The following is a 15,607-nucleotide window of genomic DNA, read 5'->3' on the forward strand; positions in this document are numbered from 1 at the left end:
GGGGGCTTCCGTGAGGTCTTGTGGGGACTGGTGGGGGTGGCGAAGGGGTGTCCAGGGGGGCACTACCTGCAGGTTGGGTCCGCGCACGGCCGTGCCATGTTTTACGGCGCGGCCGCTGCAGATCGTTGCCGTGCGCATGCGCAGCCACGGCCCGGCCATTCTCCAGCCGTTGATTTCGTGGAGGCCGGGGGGTTTACGTGGCGCGGTGGCTAGCCCCTCATTGATCGCAGCATCGGTGAAGGGGCAGGCACCAATTCTGTTCCACAGATCCTCCACACTTAGTCTCAGAATCGGGGAATCTGGTTCTCTGTTCTCTAGCTGAAGTAGAATTGGTCCTGATCTGCGCAGGAACTAGGAGCAGCGCCCGGGAGTGATTCACTCTCCCCGGCCATGCAACATATACATGGTGCGGAGCTCCTGGGATTCTGTTCCGAATCTGCAATCATTTCGCCATTTTGAGCTGGTGGTGCTAATACTGAGGTGCGGCTAGCGCCCCCCTCCACAGTGCAAATTCTGCACCCCCCCCGGCACATAGAGGCATCCTCCCCTCCCTCCTGCACCCATGGGATTTGCTAGGTCAGCCCCACACAGCACACAGGCATGAGGGTGACCTGCCCCACCCCCACAGCCTCCCACCAATCCGCATAAGAAACCCTCATCAGAGGCCCCTACCATATCAGAGACCACCCCTCCCCAATCCCATCACTCACTCCTGCCTGGAAGCTAGCTATGATTGACAGGTTGTCACCACATCAAAAGCAGTTTAGTGCTTTCTGCTGAGAAAAAGAGAAGTGAAAGCACTTATCTCCTAAATGTTATAAACATTTTGGTTAGCAGGGTACTTGAGATGCATTCAAGTGTGAAGGAAGATGGAAAAAACAATCCAGACACTTGGCTGCCTGGAAGCTGTTGCCCTGTCAATTACAGCCTACTGAAAGCTATTTCTCTTTGAAGTGAATAGAAGCCTTACAGATCAAATGATCTTAGGATTTCTAAAGCCTTGTGATGTGTTTTGGCTATCTATGAAATAACAGCTACTGCTTTCTACACTTCTGTCTGAGGCAGCAGGTGTAAGGGACAGGTATGTGAGAAAACAGTGATTTTTCACTGTTTCTGCCTGGACTGCTCTTTAAATTCCAAGCAGAGCTGACGGATGGGGAGGGTCTCTGATATTGTGGGGGGGGGTTCCTCTTATATGGGGGGGCTCTCTGATTTTCAGGAATCTATGATATGGGGTTTTCTGATATGGGGGAGTCTCTGATATGGGGAGGTATCTGATATGGGGAGGTATCTGATATGGGGAGGTATCTGATATGGGGGTCTGATGGAAGGGTCTGATGGGGGACTTGGGGGTCAGATGGGAAGGACTGTGGGGTGGAGCAGGGCTTTGGACTTTGGGGGCACCAATGATAAATACTTACCCCCTTGGCCCTCTACGACATCCACCGCATTAGGGTCACGCTGGGAAATACTTGCACCAATCCATGTTAATCCTGGCCCAGAGGGCCACAGCATCCCCAAGGCGTGGAGAATCCGGTGTCCTTAATTCAAATGACCCATTTGCATCCTCCCACCAGCGTTGGGGTGTGTACCTCTCTGGAGAACCAGAGCAGAAATCCCGGGCGGGATTCTCCCGGGCCAGATCGGAGAATCGCCGGGGGGGGGGGGGGGGGGTCACGATTCACGCGACGCTGCTCCGATGCCGGTCCACCGATTTCCCAGTAACTGGAGAATCAGTGCCGGCACGGTCCGGGCTGGTCGGAGGTCGCTCTACACGGCCCTCCCCCGGTGATTCTCCGTGCACTATGGGCGAGTGGCCGCCGAGATAGGCTGAGTCCCGCTGGCGTCATTCACCTGTGGTCCTACCCGGCGGGACCTCGGTGTTCATCCTGCGGGGGGGCGGCCTGGTGGGGGGGAGGGGGGATTCAAACACCGGGGGGGGTCTCCACTGTAGCCTGGCCCGCGATCGGGGCCTACAAATCGACGGGCCGGCTTATCCTGGTTTGGGTCTATGTTTAGACCCCCCCAGGGGCTGGTTTAGCACACTGGGCTAAATCGCTGGCTTTTAAAGCAGACCAAGGCAGGCCAGCAGCACGGTTCAATTCCCGTACCAGCCTCCCCGAACAGGCGCCGGAATGTGGCGACTAGGGGCTTTCCACAGTAACTTCATTTGAAGCCTACTTGTGACAATAAGCAATTTTCATTTTCATTTTTCATGTTCCTCCACAACGGCCCGCTGTAGCTCTCCGCCATGTTGTATCAGGGCCGCCGCGGAGAAGGAGACCAGCACGCATGCGCGAGTTTGCGGCGGTCGTAGTGCGCATATGCGAGTTCGCGCCGGCCGTAGCGCGCATGCGCAGACCTGCGGCGCCCGTTTGACGCCGCTATCGGCAGCTGGAGCTGCGTGATTCGCTCCAGTGCTGTGCTGGCCCCCTGTAAGGGCGCAGGATCACTGCTCCTAGGGGCCTGTTGACGACGGCCTTTACAACGGCGTCAACACTTGGCCTCGGGATCAGAGAATCCCGCCCTCCGTTTTCTGTTCAACTTGGGATTCTCCACCGCATCGGGAACTCTGCGTCAGAGACCAGCCCATAATGTGTGTATGATTATGTTGCCATTAGGTTAATGAACAAATCATTAATAATTATATTCTCATCCTTTTACAGATTAAAGATTTGTATTTGCGGCACAAATCTACAGAGAAAATCCGTGTTTATCTTAAAGGAACAATAACATTACCAAAGCCTGTGCACTTCAAATCTGCTGTGAAGGAAGCTGCCAATGTAAATATTCTTTAGAAAGGCTAAGCCTGTTAATGACAATTATATAACTAACTCCGAATAACTGTTTCTCTTACCCTTTCCCATCCTGTTGTCGGATTAGAACCTCAGTTACATCAGCACCTAAACTGACCATAAATCTACAACTTTTGTTGATATTACAATTCCCTTCCCACACACATAGTGGTTCACTAAGGCAGACTTTAGTGAACACAGCTAGTAATTCCCAGAGCAAGTCATTGGTCTGTCACCAGGGGCTTATAGCTTGAGGTGGCGCCACACCACATCAAGCAGGTGTGACCGGGAGTCTCTCCCGCTCTTACCGCCAGCTATTTGTACATTGGAAGGATTTGCAGGTTGACATTCAATCTGTTTGCCCGCGTTATGAACGCACCTTCCTTGGCCAGCAAGACCTGGGGTAAAACCCGAACCCAGAGCTTCTGCCTCAGAAGCAGGGACGCCACCCACCACATCGCAAGACCTCCATATTTATATGGTGCCTTTTATATTATACCCAGGTCATTCACGGGAGCATTGTAAAGCAAAGTATCGCTCTGAACTATGAGTGAAGATATTAGCTCAGGTGCCCAACTGATTTTGTCAAAGAGGGTTTGGGGGAATGTATTTAAGGAGGAAGTGAGGGAGAGAGGCAGAGAGATTGAGTGAACACATTCCAGAATGCAGGCCTCAGGCTTCTGAAAGGCATGGCCATCAACATTAAAACGATTTAAAATTAGGGAGGCTCAAGAGGTGAGGACACCAAAATCTTTGAGGATTGAAGGTCTGAAGGAGGTTTTAGAGCTGGGGAGGGAGGAGGTCATGGGGGGGGGGGAAGATGAGGACTTAAAATTTGAGGCACTGATTAACCGGGAATCTGTGTGAATCAGTGAACACTAATCTATCCGGACTGCTGAGTGCAACCATTTCTTTTCACAGGAAATAGTTCCCTGTGACAAATACTTGGAGCTGATTACCTTAAAAGCCAATTAGATGGCTGTTTTAAAAAGTGGAATATTGAGGGCATACGGAGGGGATTGGATTAGAACAGGTGGCCTTTTATAGAAAAAGAGACCAATGCAGATTAAATGGTTCAAATTATAATGGAACATCAAAGATTCAGATATAATGTATGTAATCAGCCCAGAAAGGTGAAAATGTGTAACAATCACAGAGCAACAGAAATAGATAACAAATAGAGCAGGATTTTAAAATATTTGCAACATAAATTATCCTAAAATTACAAACATTTTATTGCGATCCCAGACCAGGCACCAACAGTTGCTGTGCTACTGGACTGAAACCCCATCATTTTAGTTTATTTTGTCAGACTGTGAGAAACGGATACTTCACTCCAGGAGTGATTACATTAAGAAATACAGATTTGGTATTTTAACACAAAACACCATTATTAAAACAATCTTAAACTCTTTAACATCACACCCAAAAATAGCTTCCAATTACCCCTTGGACAATACTACTCAATGCAATAAATACAGTTATTATATCTATTAACTACCATTTCTATTCCCAATTAAACAATGAAGACTTTACTTGTGGTCTAAAGGGGGGGGGGCGGTGGTGGTGGTGGGGGGGGGGGGGGGGGGGCAAGATCAGAACTCAACTCAAAAGCTTTCTCAAAATGCCTGAATACATTAGCTCCACCCAGCAATGACATCATCGCCCCAAGCTGAAAACAAATGAACACTCCCGGCTGAAAACACAATCAACTCCCCAGGGACTCCCCCTAGTCAAAGAACAGTGCACTAGCCGAGGCTTTTTACTCTGGACAGTTTCACTTCTGGCTGTTAAAAGCTTTCTGGTCTTGCAAAACAAGATTATTTCAATAACGTGACTGTTGCAGTGAAACACACTCTAACCCTTAAATTGCTAAATTGTTTATAATCCAATATATCTAAAACTCTGCATTCGTCACAATAAAAATGTCATCAGTTACGTACTTCGCTGAGGACCCGAACTATGTAAGGAATAGGGCTACATCTGAACCTGTCCATCTTACACTTTGCGGCCTTGAATTTAGTCCAACTTTTGAGTTGCCTCGATTGCTCTGGGCATTCTGAAATTAGGTCGGCCACATGAGGGATTTACTGAACTTAGTGCAATTATGAACGCTCTTTGCTTATAGAGTTTTGAGCTTGGTAGAGTGCTGTTTCGAGCTTGGTAGAGTGGTGTTGTATGTTTGGTATTGAGTGCTTAAGATCAATCTCCACCCTGTCTGTGCGGCAACATTCTGGGTACTTAATGTAGAGTAAAATATTAACCTGCACTGAGCCATCGTTAAGCTTGTACAGACAATTATCTCAAACAAGTGGTATTTGTTCAAAATAAATGACTTGTGCCTTAATTGCATGGTTTTTTGTGACCTACTCCCTATTGTTGACCATCCTCGGATTCCTGATAAAGAACTTCTGCACAGTTTTTGCTGAATTGTAACATTCACTTTCATAGTTTCTCATCGTTCCCTCAGAACACCCAAAAATGTTCCACAACCTATACCTGCGGTGTGTTTGCAGCGGTGGGATCGTCCTGTCCTATCACTGTCAACAGGATTTCCCATTGTTCACAGCCTCCGCCACCAGCGAACCTGTGGCAGGGAAGGTGGAGTGGAGGGTTACCATCAGTGGGACCAGAAGATCCTGCCTTTGGGAATGGCCATAAGGTCCCATGCACTGTATTATGTGGATGTGTTCTTATGTAGGAAGTGAGATTCACTTGATTCAAGGTTCCTGTCATGGCCCTACCAAGTGTGCTGATTATAACACAAGTCTTGCTCTGTTTGTGTTTTTATCCCTAATATAATGTACCTTCTGGGATGGCCATTATAGTCATTTGGATTTGAGCACTCAGGTAAAGCATTGAGTTGTTCGGAAATTCAAAATCTGCCCCATTCTGAACATTTAACTCTCAAAATCACATCCCCTTACAAGACTCTTGCGAGCCCCAATATTTGTGGGGTGGGGTTAGGGACGCAGAGGAGCTCCAGTCGAACTTAACAACTGATTATAATTTTTTTCCTGCCGTTTCCCACCTGCCAACCTGACCAAATCGACAGACAGGCATTCAGGAAGGAAAATCAGAGGCAGGGGGCCTTAGCCAGGGACACCTGCGGACAGTCCACCGACATTCCGAGAATCGAGAAGGAGCAAAATATCAACAACTGGGGGGCGGAGACCAGAACGAAAGGAAAGACCGGCGAGATCGAGTTTAAGAGGGGAATAAGATGCCAAAGAGGGTGAGAGGGAGCAAGAGGTAAAGGCATGGTGTGGAGGGGAGCAGTTGTGAGATAAGTCATCACGGCAGAGAAAGAGTGAGATCAGGGCAGTGGAGAAGAGAGGAGAAGCCATCATGGCTGGGAAAGAATTCAGTACAGTAGCTAGAGGGGTGTAGTTAATATCAAGGACTGACCTTGACTATGTATGGCAATGTTACCAACCCCACAATACTTGATTAGCAGCTTTCACAGTCTGGTGGCCAGAAGATTGACTCCCTGTTTTCTCTCTTGTTTCCTAGAATTTGGTGTTCTTGGAGACTTATGTGTTTAACATCAAACTGCCTATTCTTCAAAGGCATGGCCTTGTTATCAACATTGTGACTCAGAGCCCACGGAAGAGAGTTAGTGGTGAATGTTCAATGTCACTTAGAGAGTTAAGCAACGTGGAGTCCAACGTCTGGCTTGATATTACTCCACCCTCAAAGACCCAGGTGAGGACATCGTGGCTACTACTTATGGATCTGCTGGCTTTGTGCTGATCATGTATCGGGGTTTTACCAGGAGTGTCTCCGATAATGGTGATCTTATAAACTTTGGGATGTGTCCATTCTCCCGCAGGTCCTCCAGCTGAAGGTGCCGGCCCATCCTGGGCGGCCCCCCATCCCCTGCCTCCGAGGAGAACACCTTGGAGGAGAGCTCTGTGGCTGTAACCATTATGGCCGCGACACAATTATCATCCTCACCCAACTGCCCCTCCATCCCAAGGTGAACCCCAGGGCCCTATGGGCACCGTCCAGGAGGAGGGGGCGCTGAGTGCCAACCCAATGAGTGGCGATGGTGGCCACAGCTCCTCCGAGTTCCACCCCTCTGATGAGGCCATGTCACGGGACAGTGCGGTACGGCTGTGCATGTGCCGCCGACAAGTGTGCCGGCGCCTTCCAGTTCCAGAGTCCCCAGAGGATGCCCATTCGCGGCATCTAAGGACGTGGGGCCAGGTAGGGAGCTGTGCATCCTGGGGAAACACCAAGATGTAGTGGTAGAGCTAGGAGGGCCAAGCACGTTGAGGATCACTGAGGGCACTGGGGGAGGGGGGAGGGGGAGGGGGTGGGGGTAGGTATAGGGTGGGGGGGCGGGAGTCGGGGGGTGCAGCAACATCGGGAGTGGGGTATTGTACAACACATCAAACACCTTTTGCACTATCATTATGACGCCTCTCACTTTCTTCCACAATGCGGGCTGATCTCCGGACCCTGGACCCTTTGCTCATCTCTCCAGGCACTCCGCCATCCTCTGGCGTGGACACGTCCCCGGAGCGGTGTCCCATCCCCTGGGTGTTTGGATGTTGTGTGTCTGGTGTTGCCTCGCACAGTGTTCAGGCACAGTGTCCAGCCATCAGGGTGTCACTCGGATGCTAGGCAATGACCCCCACATGCTACATGGTCCGCCCACCCATGGGAATCCACTTGGGTTGTGTGAAGTGCTCACCTAACCACAATTGCCAATTCCCTATTAGGAATGGCCTTCAGCTGCGCAGCCAGAGGCCTCGGCAGTCAGTGGGGATTATAGGTGGTCGTTGGGGCAGACATGTCGGGTACTCACGATCCAGGGGTTGGCGCAGTGAGCGGTTTCCCCCCCGGTTGCCCGCAAACACCTTCCCCCTAGCACTTTCCCCACAGCCTCCCATGGCGGCCCACCCCTATGGAGGGTCCCACAGCCCCAGCCGAGGGTCCCTCACCCCTCACCGAGCACTGGGGTGGCAATCCCAGTGACCCCGGGCTCATTGCCTGTGAGCAAAGATGGCTACTCACCTCCTCGGCTCCCCGCAGATGCCCTTCCATCAGGTTCATGATTTTAAAAAGGAGTTCTAATCGGCGCCAGCGTGACCACTTGCTGGGAGGCGGCTGAATGACGGGACGCCGTTGGATATGGAGTGGCTCCCGTTAATTGTATGGAAATAGGGTTTAAGTGGTGATAATTGGTTTCTCGCCACACGACGGCAATATCCCGATTTCGCCTATGGCAGCAGGCCAGTTGCATCGCACACTGTTTGGCGTCTGGTGCGATTCTCGTTTTTGGCCTCTCCCACCAATCACCAGCCTCGTAACGCTTGAGCGAGATTGCAACGAGGCCGGAGAATCGCGCCCACGGTGTTCAAAGCCAGGACCAAATAGTCTCTGAAAGAAAAATACTGAAATAAAAAGGGAAAATGCCGGAAATATCAGCATGTCTGGCAGAGTTAACAACCTTCCATCAGAGCATTAACCCTATTTCTCATACCACAGATGCTGCCAGACCTGCTGAGTAATTCCAGCATTTCCTGTTTTTATTCCAAACCGTCTGTGTCCTGTTTCAGTCAAGTCTCCGACTTCTTACTCCAGTGTGCACCACACATTCTTCCTCCTGAATCGGTTTATTTTCCCATTGGAAGCCGTTTAAAGTCCCATACCAGCCTCCCCGAACAGGCGCCGGAATGTGGCGACTAGGGGCTTTTCACAGTAACTTCATTTGAAGCCGACTTGTGACAATAAGCGATTTTCATTCATTTCATTATAAAGTTTTTGCCATTCTTCAAGTATTTGTCACTTGATTAGACAGGTGGAAAACCCCACTGTGGGCGGGATTTGTCCCATCCTCTGTCGGGACTGCCCGGTCCCACCAAAGGTCAGTGGATTTGTGGCCGGCCTGTCGAATCTCGCAATAGTGGCCCCGCCTCTTTGGCTGGATGGGGCTTAATGTTGCCACAAAGGATAAAGAATGAGATTACGATGAATCGGGAGCATAGTTTAGAGAAGATGTATTATTGTAAAGATCTAGTCCAAAGATGTGTGGGTTAGGTGGATTGGCCATAATAAATTGCCCTTTGTGTCCCAAAAAAGTTTAGGTGGGGTTACTGGGTTACGGGGATAGGTTGGAAGTGTCAGCTTAAGTGGGGTCCTCTTTCCAAGGGCCAGTGCAGACTCGATGGGCCGAATGGCCTCCTTCGGCACTGTAGAGGTTCTATGGAAAGGAGAAGGTAGAGGAACAGCGAAAACCAGTCAAGTGTCTGAATTAATTATTTGTGTGTAAAATTGTAATATTTGCTTCCGCAATCATGTTCCCAGTATTGCAGTAGGTGAGTTCCTTTAATTTGGTATTTTCAGTGTTCTAGCATTTGGGCTTAATACCTAAAAAACCGGTTGGCCCAGTGAGAAGGAATTTTTATATTTGCCTTTTAAACTGGCATTTGTGAGCCTGCTCTTCAACTTACTGCTGTTTAGATGCGTTTCATTTTCTGCTGCTGACGTGTCAACCCAATTCTCAAATGCTCCCATTAAGCTCATTTTAAAAAAGCAGATGAACAATGAATGCACTTTGCCTTGGAGCATGCAGGGCTTGGTTTCTGGCGAATAAATTAAAGTGGTGCTGCTATTTTCACTTGTACAAGCCGCCAGGAATGGGCGGCCTGTGGAATTTGCCATCACAGGAAGCAGCTGAGTCCAAAACACTGTGGGCGCAGATTCAGCAGGAAAACATTGAAGTCCGCTTTCGGGCATATTTGGCGGGGTGTCTCTCGGTGGCCGCAGCACCGAGATTCACCCCGCTATTCGCTGGCGTCGTGCTGATTTTTTGGGACCTCGGGGTTTTCCTCCCCGCCGAGCCCACACTTTAATCCATTTCAGCTTGCCGAGGCAGGTCGTTGGGCCTGGTCCACGTTTGTGGAAACCAGTATTAAATGGCGTCCTGGCGAGATCTCGCAGGCGGGGCCTGGTGAATGTGGCGTCCGGGTATTTAAAAGAGCCTTAATGGCTCGTTTAAATCTGTTGATCTGGATCATGCCCAGCGAGGGCGAGATCCAGATCGCGCTGGGTGGAGTGAGTTCGGTGACTCATGCGAGGCTTTGCGCCCAGCAGGGAGTCCGATTTGGAGCTCGCACATGATCCACCAGTTGTACCCGGATCCCCACTGGGCGCAACGCGGTCACTGAATCGCGGCCTGTATGTTTTCAAGAAGCATTTGGATATAGCACTTGGAGTGAAGGGTGTCAAAGGATATGGGGGGGGAGGCGGGATGAGCAATGATCATAATGAATGGCGGAGCAGGTTCGAAGGGCCGAATGGCCTCCTGCTGCTCCTATCTTCTATGTTTCTATGTCCCAATACAAAGCCTGAACAAGTCACTTAAAATTCACACTTGAAGCACAGTGGAGGGGCTTCAATCAATCATAGAATTTACAGTGCAGAAGGAGGCCATTCGGCCCATCGAGTCTGCACCGGCACTTGAAAATAGCACCTCCCTTAAGCCCACACCCGTAACCCAGTAACCCCACCTAAACATTTTTTGGGCACTAAGGGCAATTTAGCATGGCCAATCCACCTAACCTACACATCTTTGGACTGTGGGAGGAAACCGGAGCACCCGGAGGAAACCCACGCAGACACGGGGAGAACATGCAGACTCCACACAGACAGTGACCCAAGCCGGGATCAAACCCTGGACACTGGAGCTGTGAAGCACCTGTGCTAACCATTGTGCTATCGTGCTGCCCAGATTGATGATGTTTTAAAACAATTATCTAGCGGCATCAGTTCAATCTTGACTTTGTTGTGGGCCATAGAAGCATGTTGGAAAAGTCAGTTTAATCTTTTAAGTTTCTGATTTTTCAAAACCCACTTTGAGAATCTATCCAAGATCCCTGTGTAAAATAAAGAGCGGAGACTGAATCGTAACTTGGGTTTTTATTTCCTTTATTTGTTTTTACAATTTTCCCTGATTAACTGCCGAAGTGTAATATTTTCTTTCACCCAGAGCTGTCATGCGATTCTACGATTAGGAACGTGTTTTCAAGCTGTCAGCAATCGGATCCAGCTACAAATCCTGGAAGTACAGAACGTGCCAAATTCCTCCACACCTCTGGCATTAAGTAGGTGTTAATGCAGACGTTTGTTTGCTCAAGTCCTGAAACTGTTCAATGTTGATATTGTAAACTTTCAGAACAATTAAGGTTAAAATGCACTGGGGGTTTGGTGGGGTGAGGGAGATGGTGTGGAAATTTGGACATCTTTGATCTTGTGATGGAGGACAGGTCACAGTCCCTGTGACTCGCTGAGGCCCAAGTGAAGCCTGATATTAAGGGCTGGTTTAGCACAGTGGGCTAAATAGCTGGTTTGTAATGCAGAACAATGCCAGCAGCGCGGGTTCAATTCCTGTACCAGCCTCCCCGAACAGGCGCCGGAATGTGGCAGCTGGGGGCTTTTCACAGTAACTTCATTGAAGCTTACTTGTGACAATAAGCGATTATTCTATTGGGCCTACATTTACATTGCGGCAGCATGACACATAAGGGTTAACGAAGAGTGGGCTGCCGATAAGGTTGCAGTGGCCCTCAGGTAAGTGGGAAGTTTTTTTTTCCTGTATCAAGTGAGTTTTGAGTAAGAGCTCAAGTCATTTGTTAGATGTCCCGTCCCCACCCCCATCTCCATTTTAAAAACACAGCCCCTGAAGCCTGTCAATAGTGAATGTTTTCCGACTCAAAATTGCCACCTCGTCCAAGAAATTCTGGCCCATTACCTCTGTATCCACGCTATTAAAACCTGTCATGATTTTATAAACCTCTATTAGGTCGCCCCTCAGCCGAGACAATGGCGGAATTCTCCCATGGCCCCGCAAACAGGTTCAATGGTGGTCAGGCTGGGGAGAATTCGATGGGGGTCCAACAATCAGTTTTATGCCGGCCTGCATTCCCTGGGGGATCTTCCGCTGATGCCTGCCATGGCGGATCAGGAAACCCGCTGGTGGCGGGCAGGAAACTAGTTTGCGTCCCACTAATGGGATGCAGATGAATGCCCAACAAGAATCTTCCACCCACGCCCGATTCTCTGCGATGCCAGCAGAAAAACACGCCAGTCCAGAAAACACCTGGGACAAAGTGGTGTGCGGGAGTCGGAACTCACCTGAGCAATGCCCGGGTCTGCCTCCGGAGTTCGGGATGGAGGCCGCCAGAAAATCTGGACCCCGGAACACTACATGCAGTGGGTGGGGGGAGCAGCTACAGGTGGATCTTCCAGATTCTGTGTCATCAATGAGGTCCATCCTCCAGCCTCAGAGTGTTCCTGGGGATCCATCTTCTTTTTCAGGAGGTCCCTCTTCTTTCCTCAATGGTGGGTCAGTGATGTTGGGCACCTTTTCAATTTGGCATCCAGATATGCTGGCAGGACTCATGCTCATCCCACCACGGAATATGGTGCTCAGCCCCGGGGGCATCATTAATGAGGTCGGGGCCGGAAGATGCAACGTAGTTTGCTGCCAACCTCTACACTCACACCACAGGACGTGGTCCCTGATGGGAGAAGTCTGCCCAACATGTCAATCCTTTCTTGAAAAAAAAAACCTGGATTTCTAATATCATCCTCATAAATCTTCTCTGCAACCTCTCCGATGCATCCATACCTTTTTTGTGATATACTGACAAGACCAGCACATGGCACTCCAAGTGTGGAGTGGATGACTAGGAATGAAATGCTTTGTTGGGGCCTAGTAACTGTTTCAAACAGATTTGTTCATAACTCACCCAAGGGTGTCCCAGGAATCTGCCCCATTTTGATGTTTGCAGGTAATTTGATCTTCGGATTCCCAACACCGATCTTCAATAGGCGAGAGTATTGATTAAACATATAGATTTATAGGATAGAATTCAAGGGACGTGTAGAACCAAATTATTGGGCGGGATTTACCTCTGGACTAGGGAGTCAGCAATTTTTCCACAAGGATCTATTTTCATGTGCAATTGAGTTCTTCCTGCATTTGGGATGTTCTGGGAGTACACGTAAAATGTTTCCTGGGAATTGTGACAAATACAAGGAGCTCGGACTGGCTAAATTCTTTCTGTTGCACTTCTAAAGTGTGCGTTTTTCCACCCCCCCCCCCGCCCCCCCTCACCACCACCACTATTTAGATTTCTATGTGAAGATAATGATGGAAAGTACCGATGGGCTGTTTGACAAGAAGAAGACTCGTCTTCTGAAAGCTGTGAATGGTCAGGTGAAATGGGGAGAGACGTTTTTGTTCCCGGTTGTTCAAAATAGTCTCCATCTCCAGAGAATCAGCTTCAACGTGAAACTCTACAGCAGGAGCTCAGTAAGACGGAAACACCTCCTGGGGCAGGTAATGTTGGCTCATTCGGTATATTTGGGGATGTTTATGAAATGGGAAATGTGATAAACAGTTTCAGCCTCTGTTACAAACTTGTTTTCGGATAGAGAGTCAGCAACCTACACTTTAACTGGGGCCTTACTGACATTTTAACCGAACCTTTTGTTTTATATATATATATATACTTTAATGTTGGGGGGCCTGAAGGAGGAGATAGATATTCCTGTCAACCCACATTTCCAACTAAAATTAGGATAATATGAATGTAAGAAATGGATAAGAACAGACGGTCAATTGCTATGAATGTTGTAATGTGTAGTATTTAAAAAAAAAAAATTTAAAGTACCCAATTTATTTTTCCAATTAAGGGGCAATTTAGTGTGGCCAATCCACCTACCCTGCACCTATCTTTTGGGTTGTGGGGGCGGAACCCACGCAAACACGGGGAGAATGTGCAACCTCCACACAGTGACCCAGAGCCAGGATCGAACCTGGGACATCGGCGCCGTGAGGCTGCAGTGCTACCCACTGCGCTACCGTGCTGCCGTAATGTGTAGTATGAGCTGCTGGCAGGCACACATTTTTGTCAGACATTGCCCAGAAATACTGAACCGAATCTGTTCCTCAGAGTCCAGCTGCAGTTGGTCTACCATTGCGATATGCTAGATTTGTAACCTATGGGTAGTTAGTTTCATCAGAACGCCAAGCGCTGGGACCTTCTGGAAGTAAAGGGTAACATTTTTAGTTCTTTTCAGCGATCGTTCAATTAATTAAGGGTTTATTGTTGGTTGAGGTCAACTGGAATTTTCCAGCCTGGAAGCAGCAGTATCCCAGTGACAGATCTTGGGCCCAGCATTCCAGGCAGTCTCTGAGGCCCTAGCTGGTTGCAACTACAGCCGCAGTTGTCTCGCTGGAGGGGTTCCACCCTCACCAACGATGCTGGGCGGGCCGCGAAAGCTATTTTCTATTTTAAAATGTCTGAACAACGCTCCATTGTCTTCTCAACCTGCCCCATGTCAGCCCATCACGTACAACTAGACTCAGGTGAGTACGTTTGCAGACGTTCTCCAAACCACAGGAGTTCTTTCCAGAAGAAAACATCTCAATAACTCTCCTACTCTATGTAGAACCTAAAGATTTGTTCCAAACTGTCGTCATTCGTTGCTATTTTGTTCCCCTGCAGGGTTCGAATTAAGGCTAGCACGTTGGCAAAACACTGAACCCCACCCTTGTTTTAATCTATTTCCTGCACACAAACCGATCAATCCCTCAATAGACGACGAGAAAGGATCTCCTTTAATTTGGATCTTATGATCTTTGGCTGGTGGTATCTGATTTAAATCTTTAATTACATCTTCCATGAAAGATAGGTTAGGCTGTCAGGATTAATTGTAAAGAATGGGGAAATCACTATTGGTGAGTCACCTTGACCTCTTTGGAATCAGTTCAAATTCGACAAGTGTCCTGAATGTTTGCTTTATATTGTACTGCCCAAGATTTATACTCTTTAAGCACTAATGACATCTTGATGCTTGATGTTTTAGGTTTCTCTCTGGTTATTTATTTAACAAGAAAGCTGCCTTTCATTGAAGCTTCAGTTAACTAGGTAGTTCCTGATATTCCATTACGGCCCTCCAGGTAAACCTCTGACTCAGTGGAAGATGTCAAATGTCAACCGTATCATTTTTGCTGGCTTCATTTAAGATATTTTCCCTTCCCTTTCCACGGCAGTTGGTGGAATTTGAATTCAGTTCACAAAATCTGGGAGAGAAGGCTAGTCTCAGTAGTGGTGACCATGACAACTATTGTCGATTGTCATAAAGACCCGTCCGATTCACCCTGAAGGGAAGGAATCTGCCACCCTTATCTGGTCTGACCTACATGTGACTTCAGACCCACAGCAATGTGGCTGACTCTTAACTGCCCTCCAATATGGCCTAGCAAGTCACTCAGTTCAAGGGCAATTAGGGATGGACAAAAAATGCTGGCTCAGCCAATGACACCCACATCCCATGAAGAAATGAATGCAAAAATAAATAAGCATGGTAAAATGTCCCAGGATCATTCACAGCCGCCATACAAGGAGATGGTACAAGGATTTTGCAACAGAAATAACATTGAGGTTGTCAGTGCCTTATAAATGGATGAACACACACAAACAAGTCAAATGCAGAAACCAGGGGACCTGCTCCTCCAAAGTCTTCACTACACCAGTACTTCACTGAGAGACTCTGCATTGAGATCCACAGAATGGTGCAAATGGTACTTGGCCTGGTAGATTCCCACTAAACACACCAGGAAAGATCAGAGCTTGTCCATTCTAGCCTCAGTGCATTTTATCAGCGTGCAAGGCCTTAATTACTGCCAAACTACCTTTCTGGCACCAAAAATTAATTGTTGCAACTCTTTCTGGCAGATTTTAATTATTGTTGGGAGATCTTTTGTAAATTTAAGAAGTAATTTACTTAAC

The 15,607-nt window shown here is 48.4% G+C and overlaps 1 protein-coding gene across 1 annotated transcript in view; it reads left to right on the forward strand.

The window, feature by feature from the left end:
* LOC140407651 (tandem C2 domains nuclear protein) overlaps nucleotides 1-15,607 on the forward strand; it is a 42,170-nt gene that overhangs the window by 22,508 nt on the left and 4,055 nt on the right. The window contains exons 9-12 of the mRNA XM_072494989.1: nucleotides 2,667-2,783; nucleotides 6,309-6,500; nucleotides 10,795-10,909; nucleotides 12,941-13,149. Of these exons, the coding sequence (XP_072351090.1) occupies nucleotides 2,667-2,783; nucleotides 6,309-6,500; nucleotides 10,795-10,909; nucleotides 12,941-13,149 (633 nt within the window). The remainder of the gene's footprint in view (nucleotides 1-2,666; nucleotides 2,784-6,308; nucleotides 6,501-10,794; nucleotides 10,910-12,940; nucleotides 13,150-15,607) is intronic.

This window comes from Scyliorhinus torazame, chromosome 2 (genome assembly GCF_047496885.1).
Source record: "Scyliorhinus torazame isolate Kashiwa2021f chromosome 2, sScyTor2.1, whole genome shotgun sequence".
Classification (NCBI taxonomy): Eukaryota; Metazoa; Chordata; class Chondrichthyes; order Carcharhiniformes; family Scyliorhinidae; genus Scyliorhinus; species Scyliorhinus torazame.